Below are 21,137 nucleotides of genomic sequence, written 5' to 3' on the forward strand. Positions count from 1 at the left end.
AAACACTGAATAAATAATGTACATGTATCCAGATTCAATACACGACAATTTCTACCAGCCGATCAAACCAAAAGACGCAACGGGAAACGCGGTGAAATCAGTCGAGGGTGTGACTGGATGTGGAAAACGCTGTGGCTATTTACAGTGCGATTCCTGCTGCGATTTTAGTGGAGGCGGTTGTGCTTATTTCTATTAGAAGTGATCCACTGCGGGTGCCATAGCGGGAACCATTGCGAGAATCGCTGCGATTATCAGACTCCGTGGAAACGGCCCTTTAAAGTGATTATAAATACTTTATTTACTTGCGTTAAAAAATGCAGAACAAGGTGAATTATCAAGATGAAATGATGTTTATTTCAATGCACTAACCAAACAATCAATCAATTTACATAGCACTTATGCTGTTTGAAAGACCGTTCCCCTTATTGACTTCCATGATAAGTGTTTATCTCTCTGCTAACACAAAGGCAGATGTAACACCAAATGCAGGCAACTCCACACGTACAGGTAACATCATTAAACAGAATAGGATTAACATAATACTGTGTCTAGAAAATCAAGTCATAAATTACACTTTTTGACGAGTGATCGAATATTATGAAACTACTTTCATGTCCCTGACAAAGTTTTCCAATACAGCCTCTTTAATACAGGGGCCTCCGTGGCTCAGTCGGTTAGCGCGCTAGCGCAGCGTAATGACCCAGGAGCCTCTCACCAATGCGGTTGCTGTGAGTTCAAGTCCAGCTCATGCTGGCTTCCTCTCCGCCATAAGCGAGAAGGTCTGTCAGCAACCTGTGGATGGTTGTGGGTTTCCCCCTGGCTCTGCCCGGTTTCCACCCACCATAATGCTGGCCGCTGTCGTATAAGTGAAATATTCTTGAGTACGGCGTAAAACACCAATCAAATAAATCTTTAATACAACTCTTCTTCACTATAATGCCTTCATTATATTTATTTACTTATTTATTTGCTTTGTGTTTTACGCCTTGCTAAAGAATATTTCACTTATACGGCTGCCAGCATTATGGTGGGAGGAAACTGGGCAGAACCCGGAGAAACCCATAGCATGTTGCTGGCAGACCTTTCCACCTAGGGCCGGAGACGAAGCCAGCGAGACCCTTCATTGTAACATGTGAATATAGACAGCAGTTATGTCACTAAGGTGTAGACCCTCCCCACCCACTATTTTCACCAAGCTGTTGTTGTACACAAGTGTAAATACTTTAAAAAGTTTTAGCCTTTTTTTGTTTAGATTTATTTATTTATTTATTTGATTGGTGTTTTACGCCGTACTCAAGAATATGTCACTTACACAACGGCGGCCAGCATTATGGTAGGAGGAAACTGGGCACAGCCTGGGGGAATCCCACTACCAACCGCAGGTTGCTGACAGACCTTTCCACTTTTTCGTTTAGTGGCTCTTTTCCTATTTGATGTATGCCACAGGCTATCAGTTGCTAAAGAACTTAATACTAGTACATACACAAGATATAAAAATGAAAGGAAGTTTTGTCCCCCAACAACAACAATGTTATAATGATAGAGAGGTGAACAGCAACAAACTACAGATACAGTCCAAAACATACACTGGTTATATGATAACACAGTCAACACAGTACAACTACACAACATTAGAAGAATAGTGTAACTGTGAAAAAAAGGAAAGGCTCATTTTCACTCGATATTTCGGCACTTTGTTTTTCCATCATCAGGAGAACTCAATTTCACGGTGAGATATATACAGAGATATGGAGACAAAGACAAAAAATGCATAGCATTTTAAAATAATAACAGAAGAATAAAAGAGCAAGATGATACAACAGATAGATATTATCTGAACAATATTCTATACTGAAATATATTTCTGTATTTAATGCCATGGTTAACAGATATATATATATATATATATATATATATATATATATATATACACACACAGGTACAGTGATAGTGACAAAATACAGCAATGTCCACCATGAAATTCAGTTCTAATGATGGCAAAATATAGTGCTGAAATACTGAGTCAAAATGATCCTTGCTTTTTTCGGAGTTACTCGCCTCTTTATTATGTTAAACTAATCAGTGAGAAAAATAACTGTACAGTATATACAGCTGAAAATCCATTTAATGGTAAAAATGTAGACAAAACTGATCATATTGCTGATCACACAAATAGAAATTCAGTTGACATTTTTGTCCTTTCACGTAAACACAGTTCAAACTGCTCACAGTGTCAGGACTGAAAAGCAGACACAAGAAATACAGTTGGCGCTATAAATACAGTTTAATGAGTTCATCGCTGACAGCTGAGGGGGTAAGGATGCCGAGATCAGTGAAGAGGAGAGAGATGTAGAGAGGGGGCGTGTAGTCTACTAGAGGGTGCTCCTTGTCAAGGTCAGCTTTCGACTTCAACACTTTGGCCTGATACTGAAACAGGAACACACAGAGTGAATGAGTGTTTGGGGTTTAACGTCGCGCTCAACAATTTTTCAGTCATATGACTACGAAGGAATCCCTAGAGTGCATGTAATGTACCTCCCTGTTGCAGGACGGATTTCCACCGCTCTTTTACCTAGTGCTGCTTCACTGAGACGACGTACCGAAGGCAAGTCCCGAGCCATTATACTGATACGGGTCAACCAGTCTTCATGCTGAACGCCAGGTGAGGAAGTTACAACTTCCTCTTTTGAGGTCTTAGGTGTGACTTGACCCAGGATTGATCCTGGATCTACAGCTCCCGAAGCAGATGCTCAGGACACACAGACAGACGTACGGTCATCAATACAGCTATATAACACATTTATCACCTGTCTTCATTAGTTTTTGAAGAGTAGAAAGGTGAGGTGAAGGAATCATTTTTGCAAATCTTCACTGTCAACCTAAAAGATACCAGAAATGTAGCGTGGTTTAAATTTGAAGACAAATGAAACAATTATTTACAGAAATAAATCTAACAATAAAATGTCACGGAAAATACTGTTAAATATTGATTAAATCTGATCAGTGAACTTCATTTGGGATTATTATAAGGACTGATAAAAACTGATTTCAAATTATTTATTTATTTGAATGGTGTACGCCGTACTCAGAAATATTTCACTTATACAACGGCGGCCAGCATTATGGTGGGAGGAAACCAAGCACAGACCTGGGGAAACTCACGACCATCCGCAGGTTGCTGACAGACCTCCCCACGTATTGACGGAGAGGAAGCCAGCACAAGCTGGACTTGAACTCACAGCTACCGCATTGGTGAGAGGCCCCTAGGTAAGTGCACTGCGCTAACCAACCGAGCCACAGAGGCCCCTGATTTCAAATTATAATTTCATATTGTTTATATTTTATCTAAAATGTTTCCTAAATATGTTCTGTATTTTTATTTTTTCTCTTTTTCTGACAAATATATTGTTTAGGAAGACAATGATAAATAAGCCACTGAAAAATCAAGAAAATGAGATTCCCACCCAATGTAATATAGTAACAAATTCATTCACATGGAAATCTACCTATCTACAACCCTCTGAATGTTTGTATTACAAATGAACATCAAACAGGATCAAAGCTAAGTTCACAAAGGCTATTCATTGTTAGTTTGATTTATTGATTTACCTTGAACTGATTAGGAATATCTTGCTGATTAAGAGGGTACAGACGAACAAATTTAAAACTTTCCGCCAGAACATATACAGGCTTGTTCATCTCCCGGGCTGATATTGCCAGCGCAAATGTTCCTATCTGTAAAACAAAAGAGTCGGTCAGTGAATCCCCTATTATTTCAGGGAGCTTTTTTTCACTAAACTGGTACAGAAAATCATAGTAATTTACAGTAAGTAGCACAGAAGTTCACACTATTTTGCAGGAACTAATCATCCTTCCGTATTCCTGTTCATACCACAAGATGACGAACATCATCTCTTACACATCATCTTCCACCAAAACGTGAATGCAAAAACTGAATGCAAAAACTGAATGCAAAAACAATTCAAGTTGAAGACTGGACTCCAAAATTCACACATAGTTAACACAGTGTAAACATAGGGAAGATGGCAATCTATTTACAGTGTTAACCAGAGAAATGAACAAATGTGAGTCACAATGTTGTCACCTCAGTATCTTTGTCTCCATCAAAAAATAAAAACAGCCCGTTCAAATCAATGGGGGCCTGTCAAATGCCCGGAAGTAACACCTTAACGTAATTACATTTATGTCAAAAGTTCCTTTCCCAGCTCAACATGTTGATGTCACATTATATTTATTTATTTATTTGATTGGTGTTTTACGCTGTACTCAAGAATATTTCACTTATACAACGGTGGCCAGCATTATGGTAGGATGAGACTGGGGGGAAACCCACGACCATCTGCAGGTTGCTGAAGGACCTTCTGGGTCATTATGCTGTGCTAGTGTGCTCACCAACTGAGCCATCACATTATAGACAATATGACGTTACAATGGAAACTGATACATTGTAACAGTGTGGACATTGCGATACAATCCACTCTTGACGAACAATTGTTCGAGGTTCTGCTTCACACGAGCACCATCTCAAACGATTAAAAAAATATGCCGCCTTCCCAATGAAGATATTGCCTAGAGATAGAGATGGATATGGATGGACGGACGGACGGACGGACAGGCAGACAAAAATGCCATAACACTAAATGACCCTGACATAGGAGACACGAGGACAGGCTACACAAAAAGGTCTACATCGCAGCAGAAGAGACTGCTTTCTTCTGTGACGCTGCATGGCTAACATACTACACGGCTGCTTTATGAACACACATGCACCCATAATTGTAAAGGAAGTACCCGTAGTAAAGGAAAGAATAAAGGAGTTCCTAGCTGTGAACCTTGTACAAAAACTTTTACCTTGTTTATTATGCCACCGTTTTCCACGACCCCTTCAGCACCGACCAGGCAAATGTCTACCTTCTCCATCACATACCTACAGCACCAGACAAATATACCTTGATAAAAATGCCCACTTTAACAACAACTTGCAGGTATTTTCAAAAATGTGGGCAATATTTTGACTTTTGCATAGGTCTATAGTAAACCAACCAAGAGCAATATGGAATAATGATGTCAGCTGTCGATAATGCCATATTTGGAAATTTTACCAAGAAGGTGTAAAGCAGCAAAAAAATGATATGGGGAAATTTGTTACTATAATAGCAGCACAACATGTGTGCCATGGTTTGATGTGCCTATTCAAATTTTACTAAAGAGTTTTGTATCAACAGAAGGTCACCACTCTTTTTTTCAAGGGGGGATAACTCCACTTACCCTACAGCTGAGTCTAGAATCACTGTACAGGGAATACCTAATGCTGTGAGTTCTTTGCATGTCAAGTGCCTGGTTAAAGGAAATAATAGATACAGATAATACGAGACTGAAAAGAATTCAAAAGAACATTAATAAAGCTTATAAACTAAAAGTCTGTGTACAAGACCTGCTTATTTGTGACCCATGAGTCTTGCTTTGGGCTGTACCGAGGTATCAAGAGGCTTGGTGGCCATTCTGTCTGTCCATCCATTTTTGGTGGATTCTTTGCTTCCTAGGCCACAAATTTACCCAAAATTTTAAATTAGCATACTGTCAAACAAGAGAAATGATATTTAGCCAAAAATATATCAACAGTGTGAAAACCGTAGCCCGAATTATCAGTTAAATAAAATGAAGCACAGGGCTGTCAACATTTAAAAACAAATAAACACTGAAATGAACTTTACTTCAGACTACTGACTATTAAACACTGTCCAGAAAAATGGTCTCCTTTTACATTTTCTAACCCAATAAAATTCTTCTAAAACACTGGATTTATCTTAGCTTTTCCAGTGAATTTTCAATTTTCAAAAGTCTTACACACCCAGATTTGTCAGGTTGCGATTCCATGACAAATACGTTGAATCTTTTCTTCGCCTTGGCAGCCTCTTTCAGGACGTGGAGAACTACACGAGACCGTGAGTGTGTCAAGATCGTCTTCAAACAACGAAGAAAACAAATGACAAAAATTAATTACAGGTTTCATTATGTGTAATGCCAATTTTTCCCACCTCTTGAATACTTTTTTCTGACATACACAAATTATATCTGTTTGGGACAGTGCTTTAATTGGTCTGATACATTTACAGTACACTGGCAAGGCATTCTCTATATTTTATTAATTTTTTTATTAATTTTTTTATTAATTTATCAAACAGGATCAAGATTCTATTTTAACACTTTCTTAAGATGAAAAAGTGCTGGCAGCACACACAGGATTTTCTTTCGCAAAAATGACACGACCAGAGATAGCCCCTTAACACAAAGAACACCACAGCTTTTCAAGTAAAAAAGAAGCATACAAAGTCACTTAATTACTAATTAACTCAATCAATCAGTGTTATAATATATGAAATTGAAAGTGAAACTAATGTATTTACTTACTGCTCCATCTAGAATAAAAGGATGTGCCAATTTGCTGATTTTCTGTCGTGATGTTGCCACTTTTTGAAGGAACAGATTCCCCCTGTCCACCATCAACTTTTTACAGGCATTGAAATCCTTTCAAAGAAAAAGAAAATCTATTTTAAAGATAAACAGTATGCCATCGCAATATGACAACGCCAAAATTTTCAATTTCAGTGACTTGATTTTATTTTTGAAAAAACTGATGTTACCATCAAGCAGAAAGGTGCAACAGATATGTCCCTTTACGTCCAATAAAATCCAGTCTAAAGTGGCAGGTATGAACCCTCATTCTACAGGCATGAAACCTCAACCAGTCACAGTATAAAGAAATCAGACATGGCATCTCAACCAGTCACAGCATACTGACATCAGATATGACATCAGACATGACACCTCTACCAATCACAGTATACTAACATTAGACATGACACCTCAACCAGTCACAGTATGCTGACATTAGACATGACACCTCAACCAGTCACAGTATGCTGACATAAGACAGGACATTTCAGCCAGTCACTGCATATAGACATCAGACATGACACCTGAACTAGTCACTGTATACTGACATCAGACAGGACACCTGAACCAGTTACTGTATGCTGACATTGGACATGACACCTCAACCAGTCACGTTATAATCACATCAGACATGACACCTTGACCAGTCACAGAATACAGACAATCACTGAGTGGTTAAAGAATTCCTCTTTATAGATCAACAAATGAGGAGGATGGCCAATTATGAAGACTTTCAAACTTGACCTGACCCGGGATTGAACCCACATCTCCTGTTACACAGCAGAAGCTCAAAGCACTATTCTCCTCATATATATGACTTACCGAGCTCTCTAGAGAAGCTCCTGTGAGGGTGATAAAGCGCAGGAAGAGCTCACAACCGGACGAAATGGATGTTACATTACTCTCTGTTTCTGTCAAAGTGCTGATTACATCCTTCAGATTGGCTCGTAATCCTGACAATGTCTCAGCTGAAAAAAAAAAAAAACACACAGAAACTCTTATCGTGCAAAAAATAAAAGATTAATTGGCAATACAAGACAATTCTTAACTTTTCTTTTTGTTCTACTGTTTCAGATGTTTACAAAGTACAGATACATTTATACAGGCATGTGCTGGCTCAGTGGCATAAAGACCACTGTACTTCAACATCCCATGAGGTAAGGCACTTTTATTTTTGAAAGTTAGTACATAAAAGAACATGAATCTGAAATGATATTTCTTCCTCCATTAACTCAAAAATTATATAATATATACATATATTGATGACTTTTTTTTTACTGATGCAGTAGATACCAGAATTTACATGCGCCAGAAATGCGAAAAAGGTAAGGAAAGATCATCTCACTTTTATTTGGGAAATTATATGTTAAAACTTCTGTGAAATCATAAAGTTCATAGTTCAACCCATATGCACTAGCCCCAATCCTGAGAGTGGTTAGCATAGCAAGTATGCCCAACAGATACCTGTAGGTTTCTTGTTCATGTGAGTTTTGTGTTGTGGAGTTGATGCAAATACCGGAATTCAAGTGTATAGCATAGTACTTCATAGGCCTGGCGTACATATATAGGAGTTCGGCAAGTCTATTCTAATTTCATTTTGAAAAAATTTACAAACCACCTTCGCTTATCAATTATTTCATTTGAGTTTTCATTAAAGTGTTTTGAGACTTTTTGTGGTGTCAGGCATTGATTTGATATGGAAAATTACAACTGGCAGATCACTATCCCCCAAATTCTGTTATACAAGTACCAGTAATTAACAATTAATTAAGGGTTTTATTGTCCTATATTCTGTTTTGAAAAAACAAATATAAAAAAACAAACCTGTTTTTGCAGGTTGTCCTGACCTGTTTTGTTAATTGTTACAGGCAGCTTTGATGTATTTTGTACATTTATGCTTTCAAACTTTTCATTTGAGAGAGGTTCACATTTATATAATTGGGTCACTATTGAAATGTGGCCTAGTTATTTAATTATATTGTTTTTCCTTGGGAAATCCAAGCAGCTTCATTTTCATAACAGAAGTTTGACTTGTGACATATGCTGGGGTTTCATTTAGAATTGGAAAAGGAGGTCAAAATTCAAAAGTAGGCGGCTGAATTAAAAGTAATTATGTCTCAATTACTATTGATTTAAATAGTAAGAATATTCAAAGTAGGCGGTGACGGGGACGGCTGTAGACAGCTGTCTGCAGCCCGCTACTTGCCCTTTTTGAACACCCTGTATGGAACTCTGATGAACTGAGGCACCCGCATATAAGGCAGGACTGTGTAAACACTGGATGTTCCAGTCTTGAACAAACTTACCTGAATCTTGTTTCAGGTATTCTATAAGAGTCTGAATGGCTGCTATTGCCCGTGATTTCTCAGGGTTATCCGCGACAGTCTTCTCAAAGTATCGGAGTAAAGCTACATAAAGAAAGATGCAAACAAAATTATCCATATCTGCACCGACCATTACATACTGTTTACATTTAGGGGAAGAAAAACCCACATGTTGGGCTACTCTGAAGAAAAAAAAATTCTTTTTTGGTTCCAATAAATAATCTCACCAAAAGCAACACAAGAAAACACACCATTTGGTATACCATTTTCTACCTTTTTTTTTCTTCATGTTATTACATGCATATGGCAAATGCAATGTTGTGAAGCAGTTTTCAGTATTGACAGTATAATGCTGTGTCAACCATCTATCATGATGAAGGCTATAGCACTTTGCATCCCATTGACTTTCATGTACTATCCCATATGTTGGAAAAAAATGTTCTGATTTAACTTCGATGACAACTTGGAAAGTTAGGATAACACTCTGTTGTTGTACGTCAGTAATCAGACTTGGCATTTTGGACCATACACGCTTTCTTCGGATTTCTTTTACAGCTCACCAGTTTTGTCCATGCTGCTGCTGTGTTGTTGTTGCTCGTCAGATTCCGACCGACTGATGCAATAAATTCGGTGTGGATTGGCTATAGCTTACGCTTTCCGGTTAGTCAACCAATCAAATAAGATGTAACAGATTTTACGGGAAGAAGCACGTGAAAACAGAGACGATGTCATCAGGTGTAAACATAAGATATTTGTGGCTTCTTTTTCAGTTTTAAAGCCCGGTTCTATAGTTTGCGACAGTTTCTATTTCATACTGTATGAAAACCGTTCTTGGTATTTCTTTAGAAAGCAGCAGCATCGCACTAACAAATATGTTGACTCACGACAGTTGGACCCTCAGTAACCATTTTGGGCTGAACTGTAGAATTGAAAATGTTCTAGTTGTTTTCTTTAAAGTTGAAGGCAGCGCAGAATCAAGCCATGCGAAGTTACCTCTCATTTTGTGAGGACAGTAGGTTCTCTAGTTGATGCTAAACGTAGAGTAGTAAAGACAAGATGCATGGACATTGCAACTGAGCCTTGTAGTAACATGCCTAAATGATTTTTAAAATTCATAGAGATCAGGACAAACTGTACATTTTTGGAAATCTTAATATATAATGTTTATATAAATAATAGCCTACATAACTCATAATTCAGCAAGGAACAAATTCGCGCGTGATCACCTGGAATTCAGGGCCCTCTTAAATTGTAATTTTCTGAAAATAGCAAAAAATGACCCCACTCTTTAGGCCAGACAAGGCCTAAAAATTGCATTAGTGTTTCTCTGGGAAGTATATAGATACAATTTTATAATATTAAAGGAAGAATTATAGTATATAAGAATTAATGGTAAATTTTTGGGATGCAAGTTGCAAAATTAGATATGAAAAATGCACAAGTTCATCTATTTGGGTACGATATTTTGATTTTCTAGAAGCCCATTCCACAAAAATATTTCTGCTTGGCCTAATATGTAACAAATAAAAGGTAATGACTAACAAAGTGTTTTTAACGAAAAATTCATTCAAAAAGTCATTTTTTTGTGAAATCCACCCAGTGAATATTTGCCCTAAAAGGAAGTACGGTTTGTGTCATATTATCAATTATTTGACCTAAATATTAATAATTATTTATTTTGTAATATCACATTACAATGTCTAAGCAAATGCCATAATCTCTCTACATATAACCAGCCATTTAGTATTTCTTAACTTAAAATCTCAATTGCTTTGGGAGGCATGTAAGTTCCATCCTTTGGCATTCAAATTTCTTTGATTGATTTAATCAGACATTTACCTATGTCACATAATTCAGTTTTAAAATAAGCTGATTATATGATCCCATCAAGCACAGTTAGTGTGCCGTTGTGAGTTTAGAACCAGAGAACTGAACACTACATGGTCATTGAGCAATGTTGTGGACACTATGTGCTCCAGTGTAAACAAACGTGTTCGGTGAATGTGCACTTAGCATTCTGTTTCTTCCTACTGTCAAACCCCAACCCATCAAAATCCACTCTAAAATCACTAGGGTCCTCGCGTAAAACACCAAAAGAAGCAGGCCACTATTAGCCAATAAGTTTGTGTTTTATTTTAAACTATTGTCAGCAGTGTAATACGCATAAAATAAACATCTGTATTTATCTGAAGTCTTTAGCACAGAACAGTGGATTTGTCGTCACTGTTTCCCACTGTAAAAATGACAACCTCTAACACCTTGTTCCGTGACCCCTCCCCCTACCCTATATATCGGGTGCTATTGGGATGTAGTAATACACAAAAACGTTGCGCAGAAGGGGTCCAACAACCGGGAATAGTGGGGTCAGCTTTCATCCATTTAACAAAACAAACTGGTGGTGCCCCCTGACAAGCTTTGGGAACGCAACTTGTAGCCTTACTGAGGAAAATATTTCCATGGAAAATGGCAAATCCTAGACCACTATGGCTTCAGGCAGTTTGGTTGCCTTGCTGGTAGTTTTAGATTTTTAACCTGAGACATTTATGTTGTACAAGCTGTATTGGTTCATGCATTCAAGGTTCCTTTGATCTATGAAGTAGACGCCATGATTGTAATATGATAGGTCTTATCCAACTACTTTTAAACAGTCGCACACTAGTATGCATATTGAAGCATGGCTGAAAAATTTCAAAACCCATTCAATCCTACAAGTGTTTTGAAGATTCCCTATGTTATTTACATGCAAAGTTTGTCAGGCAAGTCACAGTTTGTACCTGACAAGAGCGAGTTGAAAGCCTGGCAATATCCTGTTCCAGCTGCTTATTTGCAGGCTTGCACTGGATGGACCAAACAGTGCACTAAATGGGCCAGACATTTGTTATTATTGAGAGCATTGAACTAATGATAAATTATTATGTCACTTACAGATGATGCAACAAGTCTGCTGATAATCATTGTTGACACAAATCCAGTATGGTGGGGATTGAGCCAGGGTAAAGGAGATGGACAGGTACATGTACAGCCTTCTAGGCTGGACTTACATATGTATACCTGTAAAAGATCATAATGGATTAACAGGATTTTTGCCAAGGGGACCAATTTAAGTCTTAATTCACCAGGTGTGACTGGACACTCTGTGAAAGTGACAATGCCCAACCTGCAATAAAAGGTGTTATAATGAGGGAGAGTTGTACAAAATGTGTTTGATCGGGGTAACTTGACCAATGCACCAAAAAAGGGCTCTATCCTAACATTTTTTATCCAGCTTTTGAAAAGTCTCACCTTATATTTTCTTCTCATTGTTAAGTTTCTTTGAAATATCTACCTCTTTCATTATAAAAGAGGGAAAAAAATTTTTTTTTTCCAGTAGGATTGTGTTACATCCAGTGAAGAATTTTAATGACCTAAAGGAGGTTAGATTAATATGAGCTTTTTTCTGTGAGAGTCAGTCCAGTCATAATTCCCTGGTTTTGTTTGGAGTAAATGACTTCAAACATGTCTTTAAAAATATCAAAAATTGTGCTCTCTCTCTCTCTCTCTCTTTCTTCTCATCTCAGATTGCTCCACTGCTATGTTTAAACATTTTATTGTGTGTGTCTGACATGCTGCTCAGAATTATCACCTGTGTATCTACAAATTAAGATAAATCCACAAGGGAAGTACAAATTAGTGCCTCAGATTTCTGAGATAATTATGTACTTAATCTAATTGGATTGTGAGTTATTTGAGTTGATAATTACTTGGAACGCTACTCGCTTTAAATGACACATTTTTATTATTTAATTAAAAAAAAAAGATTACTGTTTTGGGCTTCTTCGTCTATGTAATTATCGCATAAAATAACATTGTACATCCATATCTCATTTGCAAAGTTTTGCAAATTGTTTTACTTTAGTAATTGTTTTAGTTTTAATTTCAGCTGACCTTGTCCCAGTGCCTGGACAATGTACTTGTGTGTGCAAATTCTCATCTGATGATGAACCACAAAAATAAATTGGCTGTCATCGCCTCTCATACCAACGCAAGGTGATTTGATCAATTTTATAGTTAGTGAAAAAAATATCTAAAACTAAAGTTGAAAGGTGTGAAAGTTTTGGCTTGAATGTATACATTTGAGAAGACATTGAAGTTTACAGATACGTTTACAGATATGTTTACAGATATGTTAGTATTTTGTTTGCCTGAAATAAATTCCACAAATCTGAACAATCTGTTCAAATGCCAGTGGCTTTATAATTTTTTTCATGCGGGGCACGTTCACAGTCTCAAACAATAACAGAAGAAGCCAGCTGAAACATTGTTTGCGGAAATTGAAAGCGTTGCTGTTCACCTTTAACATAGCAGATAATTGACATCTTAGTTTAATTACAATTCCTGGGGGCTGTTTCTCAAAAGGGACCTAAAAGAGACTTAGATTTTTTAAATCTCTTACACCTTTGGCATTGCCAGAAACTAAATGTGTAGAGATTCTGTTTTACTTTCCACAGCCACTTCCTGTACCCAAGACCTGACCTTGACCAAAGAACAACAGAAGGTACAGAGACTGCGAATGGGCAGACAGTTCCTGGTGATGGACGGCATGAATTGTTCTCTATTGTGAATGAAAGCATCCGGAAACAGATCAAGGAGCTTGTTTTGTCAGGTAACATTGCAAAAGTATACAAGAAAGATTGACTTATAGAATAGAGAATCAAGTCCAGCTCATGCTGGCTTCCTCCCCAGCCGTAAGTGAGAAGGTCTGCCAGCAACCTGCGGATGGTCGTGAGTTTCCCCCGGGTTTCCGACCATAATGTTGGCCGCCGTCGTATAAGTGAAATATTCTTGAGTACGGCGTAAAACACCAATCAAATAAATAAATCAAATAGAATAGAGAATTTCTTAAGATAGGTAGTTAACGCTAGTTAAGTGAACTGATATGGAAGAATTTGTGTTTCTTTTCCGCTGTTATTTTTCTTCTTCTTCTTCTTCATTTGTTTTATCAGTGATGTATTACCTGCATGATAAGTTTGATAATAGTCATCTAGCAAGTTTTGGCTGAGTTGCCCTAATGTTGTCAGTATTAGATCACTCTGAATTATTGTATTGAAAATATTGATGTGTTGTCTTAGATAATAATTATTACAGGACAGTATTAAACTTGTTTTGTGGCAGGTCTTTGTGGTGAGCTGTTCTCAGACTCTCTCTTAGCTGGCTCTATGGCAATGGCACTGTGCTGTATCCTTTACTCATTGTGTGTGTGTTTGGGGGTGGTGGTGGGGCAGGGGGACCTGGTGCAGTATACTGTGACTTAACAAAGTGATTCAGTTTGCTATTAATACGATAGGTTATCCATATTAAAAAAAATCTGAAACATTAAGAAATTGTAGCTGACAATGGTGAAAAGAGGACAGAACATGTAATTTGTACCACACAACAAACTACAATGCCACTCATAGAAAGCACATGCTAAAAAGCATCTTTAGAACTATATCTCCTGGAGTTCACCCTTCTGTATTTTTGACTAGTTGTTCTAAACACATTTGTACTTTACTCTTATTTGGCTCACCTGAACTAAGTGTGAATAATAATCAGTTGATCTTAAAATCTGCACATAATTTTATAAGCATGTCCAATAGATTCACCATCCAAGCCCAGCAGTAATATGATTTGATTTTGATCTTTCTTTGTTCCCATCACCTTATTCTGTACATGTACATGTCATTTGTTCTCTTTGTTTTCTATGTTGGTGTATATACGTAGATGTTATGTTGAGGAGATCCCCTCGTGACTATAGGGCTGTGGGAAATCCTCAATAAACAAATAAAGAATTACAATTATTACAATTGTTCATGTTTAAATAATTTATGTTTTTTATTTGATTGGTGTTTTATGCGGTGCTCAAGAACATTTCACTTATGGTGGGAGGTAACCATGCAGAATCTGGGGGAAACCCATGGCCATCTGCTGGTTGTTTAAATAAATAAATTTAAGCGGTCAGATCTTAGAACCATGGTAAGCAAATATTTTCAAACCTAATTCTTAACTGTAGAATTAGATATTCACAGATTGGAGAAGGAATGTGTGGCTGGAGAAGAAATGTCTGCAAGAATTCTGGTCTGTGGATTAATTTTTAACTTTTGAATGTCTTATTTAATGTAGGCAGTACAAAACAAATGGGCTGTTAATTTGGTAACATACAATATTCTAGTGAATAGTTTTCATGCACAACGTACCGTTTGTGAAGATATCTTGTTTACAAAATCTCCATGTGAAGAACTTTGTCTATTGCCTGTCTGATATTGTGTAAATGGGGACATACATTTGTACAGTCATTTATGTGATCATTAAATTGCTGTCAAAATATTTCCGCTTCGGGAGGGGTAGATCCAGGATCAATCCTTATTCGAGTCACACCTAAGACTTTAAAAGAGGAAGTTGTAACTTCCTCGCTTGGCGTTCAGCATGAAAGGGATAGTGCAACGACTGGTTGACCCGTATCAGTATAATGGCTCGGGCGGGGTGGCTTACTTGCCTTCAGTAAGTTGTCTCAATGAAGCAGCACTAGATAAAAGAATGGTGGAAATCCGTCCTGCTACAAGGAGGCACATTACATGCACCTTAAGGATTCCTTCGTCGTCATATGACTTAAAAATTGTTGAGTACGACGTTAAACCCCAAGCACGCACTCACTCACTCAAAATATTTACTTTGTCTTAAAAAAAAAAAAAAATTTTATTCCAGATTGTTAAAGGTTCAGAAGATAACCCAGCGCAGTATATGAATTTCATGAACGTGGTTTTCACGGCTCAGAAACAGGTATTTGAATTAGAGTTCATAAATATTTCAGTTTAATGATATCACCTTAGTACTATAAGAACAAGGTTGGTTGGAACAGGGTGTTCAATTGATAGCATTTTTAACTAATCTGATTATATTTTTTTTAAGGTACATAAGTTTAAATTTGTAATATGGGTAAAAATTAGAGTTGAAAATATCAGCAGCTTTGAGAGCAGCTTTGAGATGGTTTTGAGGTCGGAATATGTTTTATGAGGCACATCCATTTTATCTGACCGACCCTGATAGCACAGTTGGTAGAGCGTCCGCTTCGGGAGCAGTAGATCCAGGGTCAATCCTGGGTCGAGTCACACCTGTGACCTTAAAAGAGGAAGTTGTAACTTACTCGCTTGGCGTTCAGCATGAAGTGGATAGTGGTTGACCTGTCTCAGTATAATGGATCGAGTGGGGCAGCTTACTTGCCTTCGGTATGGCGTCTCAGTGAAGCAGCACTAGATAAGAGTGGTGGAAATCTGTCCTGCAACAAGGAGGCACATTACATGCACTCTAAGGATTCCTTCGTCGTCATATGACTGAAAAATTGTTAAGCACGACGTTAAACCCCAGGCACTCACTCACTCAATCACTCACTCACTCCATTTTATCCATTTCCAGAATGTTGTGATTGATGCCTGTATCCTTGACAACGATTCTGGCCTGTTACAGCAAGTAAGTCACATAAAGAATATTCAGACTCTGTTTAAAAAGTAGTTGAGATTTTAAAGAGATTTTGTGGTATAACATGTTTATTAAATTTATTTATCACATACTGTAGATGTCTTTATTTGTCAGATACTTTATGCTGGTATTTGGAGAGTACAGTAGGTTTATCACTTGTCTGTCCATCCTTCAGCCACAACACAGTGTATTGTATTTTATTTCGGCTGTGAAATAGCCTTGAGTACAACATAATACACCAATCAAATAAATAAATAAATGAATAAATAAATTAAATCTAGCTACATGGTTTCTCTATGACAAGTTACACAGGAAGATAACTGTTATTGTGATCTATGAATATGATAACATAACACCTGTGTTCCATGATCATTCCAAGGGCACACCACAGACTGGCTAATGGCTCACAGAGATCTTTTATTTTGGATTTTAATCTACTGCATATTGTTATCTGCTGATTTGCTTATGAACTCTGTATTATTTATTGTTACCTTCTGATTTGCTTATGAACTCTCTACTGTATATTGTTATATTCTGATTTGCTTATGAACTCTCTGCTGTATATTGTTATCTTCTGATTTGCTTATGAACTCTCTATTATATATTGTTATATTCTGATTTGCTTATGAACTCTCTGTTGTATATTGTTATCTTCTGATTTGCTTGTGGACTCTATACTGTATATTGCTACAGGCGTGTGATATAACAGGAGGGATTTACCTGAAAATACCTCAAATGACTGGCCTTTTACAGTATTTATTGGTAAGTTTTCCAAGGTATTTTCAGGTGTAATGTTTTTCAGATGGGGATAAAAGAGTAATTTAAAAAATGTGAATTGAAAAGGGATTTTGGAGACGTGTTTTGAGAGCAGTACCTCCTCATCTTAAGATCAGCTTTTGGGGATGTACTGATCATCTTGTTGTCAGGCTACTGTGGATTACTGGAATGTCATGTCTGGTGTCTTCAACATAGCATGCTTGTGAAGCTGCACTATGAATATACCAGCATTCTTAAGATGATCAGCATAGGGAAGACACTTCATGCTGGTCTTGGGGCCTCCGTGGCTCAGTCGGTTAGCGCGCTAGCGCAGCGTAATGACCCAGGAGCCTCTCACCAATGCGGTCGCTATGAGTTCAAGTCCAGCTCATGCTGGCTTCCTCTCCGGCCGTAAGTGGGAAGGTCTGCCAGCAACCTGCGGATGGTCGTGGGTTTCCCCCGGGCTGTGCCCGGTTTCCACCCACCATAATGCTGGCCGCCATCGTATAAGTGAAATATTCTTGAGTACGGCGTAAAACACCAATCAAAAAAAACAAAAAAAATCATGCTGGTCGACTTGTTGTCGATATACAGTGACTGGGAGGGGTGTCATGTCTGGTGTCTTTGACATAGCATGCCAGTGAAGCAGCACTAGAAATATGCCAGCATTCCTAAGGATCTAAAATCAGCATTCTGAGTACTTCTCCCCTTAATATTCAGCATATTGGTTACTGTGACTGGGTGAGGTATCATGGCTGCTGTCTTCAGTATGGTATTTTATTGAGGCAGCACCTAGTATGTCAGCATTTAAGTACCAGTTTGTTACAAGGACACACATTATGAAATGACTGAAAAAAGTGCTGAAGTAACATTAAGGAGAATGACCTAAAATTTTTAGAAGCAAATATCATTAAATCACTTTTAATAGGTGGTGAAATTTACAGTCTTCCTACCTACCAAACCAGCCTGAAAACACACTTCTTACATCAAAAGAATTCTCTGAAAGGGGCAAAATGTGTAACTTTAAAATAGTTATGGCTAAAACTTTAGGTCATACACCTTAAATACCAAGCAAGGAGAGAAAACAAGGAACTGTATGATAGACAAATTTTTAGCATTCCATTCATTTGAATCATTCAGTAATGCTGAAGAGAGAAAAAAATGTAAGATATTACAGCTCTATTTTGATGAAATTGTGCATACAGATTTTGATCTCCCTGTTCCAGTGGGTGTTCCTCCCTGATAAATCAACACGTGATAAGCTGACCTTACCCCCCAAGGCTCAGGTGGATTACAGGGCAGCATGCTTCTGCCATAGGACGCTGATCGATGTTGGATATGTCTGCTCGGTCTGCCTCTCCAGTAAGTCGTTTGGTTTCCGAACTGTTAACCACATTGTGTAAGTTAACATAACACTCATGCAATGTCTGCAGTGGAGATACAGGTTCAATCCCAGCCTTGGGCAGGGTATTTCTACATTCTCTCGGTCTCATTGTGGTGAGAATCTTGGTGACAATAAAAGTTGATGAAGCCTGTGGGAACATTTGTTGAGAACAGATTGTTTTACACCAACATTGTATGAAATTTTGTCACATGAGGGAAAGTGTGTCAGCGAGGTTGGTGATATTCAGGCGTTACTCAAGTTTGCTGAGTTCCACCTGTGAATCTGGTCATCATCGTATTAACTTGGTGAAAAATTCTTAAGGAGGCATTGTAAAGTTCAAATAAATAAATAAATAAACAATATCTGCTGGAAGAAAATATCACTATGTTGATTTTGAAAAAAAAAAAGCAAATAAATGAATAAATCAGTGTTTGTATTTAACTATTGTTGTTTTTCTTTCAGTCTTTTGTCACTTCAGTCCAATCTGCTCAACCTGCCAGTAAGTACCTTTGCACTCATCAGACTCATTTAGTTGAGTTCTATGAAAGGAAAGTAAAGTTTTGTACATTACTAGGAATGATAGATTGTACTCGCCTACGTTTACATTTACCTTCTTTACGAAAACATAACCATCAGTTGCAGTAGTTCTGGTATGGAAACCTTTATTTATAAAATCAAGGCAAGGTTTGTATGACATTATATACTGTTAGCAACTTGATTTCTGTTAATATCTTTATAGTGCCATGGGTTTCCACATCTACTTGAAAATCAGTCATGTTTGACCTACATCTAATAATTGGGAAAAGCCGCCTGAATCTGGGGATTTGAAGATTAAAAATTGGCTCTAAATGATGTCCTGAAAAAGTGTTACTTGCTGAAACAGTCATTCAGAATAAGTTCTTGCTTGTCTATTGGAGATTATTGTCCTCTGTTGTTGACCATGTTTGGTTTTCAACAATAGCATTTTCTTTTCCTTTTAAGTTATCTTACAATGAAAACTGACTGCTGTTACCAAATAGGGACAAAACAGAAATTTTCATATTTCTTTTGTGAGTAAATGTAATATGCTCTTTTAATTACTTTCAGAACAACATTTAGATTTTTGGGGCCCCCAAAATCACTGAAAAAGAAAGGGAAGCGATCAGCTGTCTCCTAGCAGAAGCCTTGGTTATGGTTGAGGATTCTTTTCGATGTCTCTGCCTGGAGAATGAGATCTTGAGCTTGTGTGGTAAGAAGCTGCCATTCTGGACAGGCCAGAATGAAGGGAGGAAGATGAGTTCATAAATATTCAAAACTTTTTACCTAAAGAAGTTTTCATCCAAAGGCAGTGTAGGAAATCCAAAAGTACTGCCATTAACATGTTGAGAAACAAGTAACAGGTTCTCAAATGTTCAAAACTTTCAACCTAAAGGAGTCTTCACCCAGAGGCAGTGTAGGAAATCTGAAAGTACTGCCATTTACCATGTTGAGAAACAAGTGACAATTTCTCAAATGTTCCAAACTTTCTACCTAAAGGAGTCTTCACCCAAAGGCAGTGTAGGAACATCTGAAAGTACTGCCATTTACCATGTTGAGAAACAAGTGACAGTTTCTCAAATGTTCCAAACTTTCTACCTAAAGGAGTCTTCACCCAAAGGCAGTGTAGGAACATCCGAAAGTACTGCCATTTACCATGTTGAGAAACAAGTAACAGGTTCTCAAATGTTCCAAACTTTCTACCTAAAGAAGTCTTAACCAAAAGGCAGTGTAGGAAATCCGGCGGTACTGCCATTTACCATGTTGAGAAACAAGTAACAGGTTCTCAAATGTTCCAAACTTTCTACCTAAAGGAGTCTTCACCCAAAGACAGTGTAGGAGCATCCGAAAGTACTGCCATTTACCATGTTGAGAAACAAGTGACAGTTTCTCAAATGTTCCAAACTTTCAACCTAAAGGAGTCTTCACCCAAAGGCAGTGTAGGAACATCCAGAAGTACTGCCATTTACCATGTTGAGAAACAAGTAAGAGGTTCCCAAATGTTCCAATCTTTCTACCTAAAGGAGTCTTCACCCAAAGGCAGTGTAGGAACATCCCAAAGTACTGCCATTTACCATGTTGAGAAACAAGTAAGAGGTTCTCAAATGCTCAAGGCTTACTACAAAACCTTTCTTTAGCATGGGGAGAAACAGTGAAAGCATTGCTAGTACGGAATATGAAAATTATTACACAAGACTACAACATTTAAAAACTGATAGGCAAAATGACAAGAATCTGTATCATTTTTATAAGTGTAGCATTTCCAGCCAGTAGCATGCCTTTTATTCGCCTTTAGTGCCACCTTGGAGTAGGATTGGACTGGTTTTAGAAAGTTAGAGTTGGTTGTTTTATACCTGTTTGTACAGAACAAGTCCGCCTGAAACTGTGTGCTGGAAATCTGGTAGTGAGACATTGCCTGTGAGGCCTGTCTGTATGCACCCAAGGAACAGAGTGTAGTACTGGACTGGTTTGAGGAACTTAAACTTGGTTGTTTATATCTCTTAGTACAGAACATGTCAGATTGAAATCTGTTAGCCTGCCGGTGGGTTGCCTGTAATCTACCTATGGAATGATTGCATAGACGTTCACAGAATGTTACAATGGGCTGGTCACCTTATTCGTACACCACTGCCGTAACTCTCCAATCTCCGCTAATAAAGGATAAATGAAATGGTAGTCGAAAAGCTAAA

General features: G+C 37.7%; 2 protein-coding genes across 3 annotated transcripts; one reads left to right on the forward strand and one right to left on the reverse strand.

Annotated features, from left to right (window-relative positions):
* Positions 1 to 2,180: 2,180 nt before the first annotated feature.
* LOC135476675 (translation initiation factor eIF2B subunit alpha-like) lies at positions 2,181 to 9,399 on the reverse strand. The gene is made up of 9 exons (XM_064756779.1): positions 9,362 to 9,399; positions 8,784 to 8,885; positions 7,300 to 7,445; positions 6,433 to 6,549; positions 5,873 to 5,985; positions 5,290 to 5,358; positions 4,873 to 4,948; positions 3,610 to 3,735; positions 2,181 to 2,427 (listed from the first exon to the last, which is right to left on the reverse strand). The coding sequence occupies exons 1-9, from the start codon at positions 9,372 to 9,374 to the stop codon at positions 2,272 to 2,274; spliced, it is 918 nt and encodes a 305-aa protein (XP_064612849.1). The 5' UTR covers positions 9,375 to 9,399; the 3' UTR covers positions 2,181 to 2,271.
* Positions 9,400 to 9,495: 96 nt separating this feature from the next.
* On the forward strand, positions 9,496 to 19,705 carry LOC135476653 (general transcription factor IIH subunit 3-like). Of its 2 annotated transcripts, XM_064756753.1 has the most exons (12): positions 9,496 to 9,536; positions 11,729 to 11,811; positions 12,721 to 12,827; positions 13,289 to 13,443; positions 13,953 to 14,015; positions 14,836 to 14,894; positions 15,522 to 15,596; positions 16,230 to 16,283; positions 16,986 to 17,054; positions 18,275 to 18,410; positions 18,895 to 18,931; positions 19,519 to 19,705. In XM_064756753.1, the coding sequence occupies exons 1-12, from the start codon at positions 9,527 to 9,529 to the stop codon at positions 19,586 to 19,588; spliced, it is 918 nt and encodes a 305-aa protein (XP_064612823.1). In that variant the 5' UTR covers positions 9,496 to 9,526; the 3' UTR covers positions 19,589 to 19,705. The 2 variants fall into 2 exon arrangements, with proteins under 2 accessions (XP_064612823.1, XP_064612822.1); XM_064756752.1 differs by lacking the exon at positions 9,496 to 9,536 and having other exon boundaries at positions 11,716 to 11,811.
* Positions 19,706 to 21,137: the final 1,432 nt, after the last annotated feature.

The sequence above is a fragment of the Liolophura sinensis genome, chromosome 10, assembly GCF_032854445.1.
Source record: "Liolophura sinensis isolate JHLJ2023 chromosome 10, CUHK_Ljap_v2, whole genome shotgun sequence".
NCBI lineage: Eukaryota > Metazoa > Mollusca > Polyplacophora > Chitonida > Chitonidae > Liolophura > Liolophura sinensis.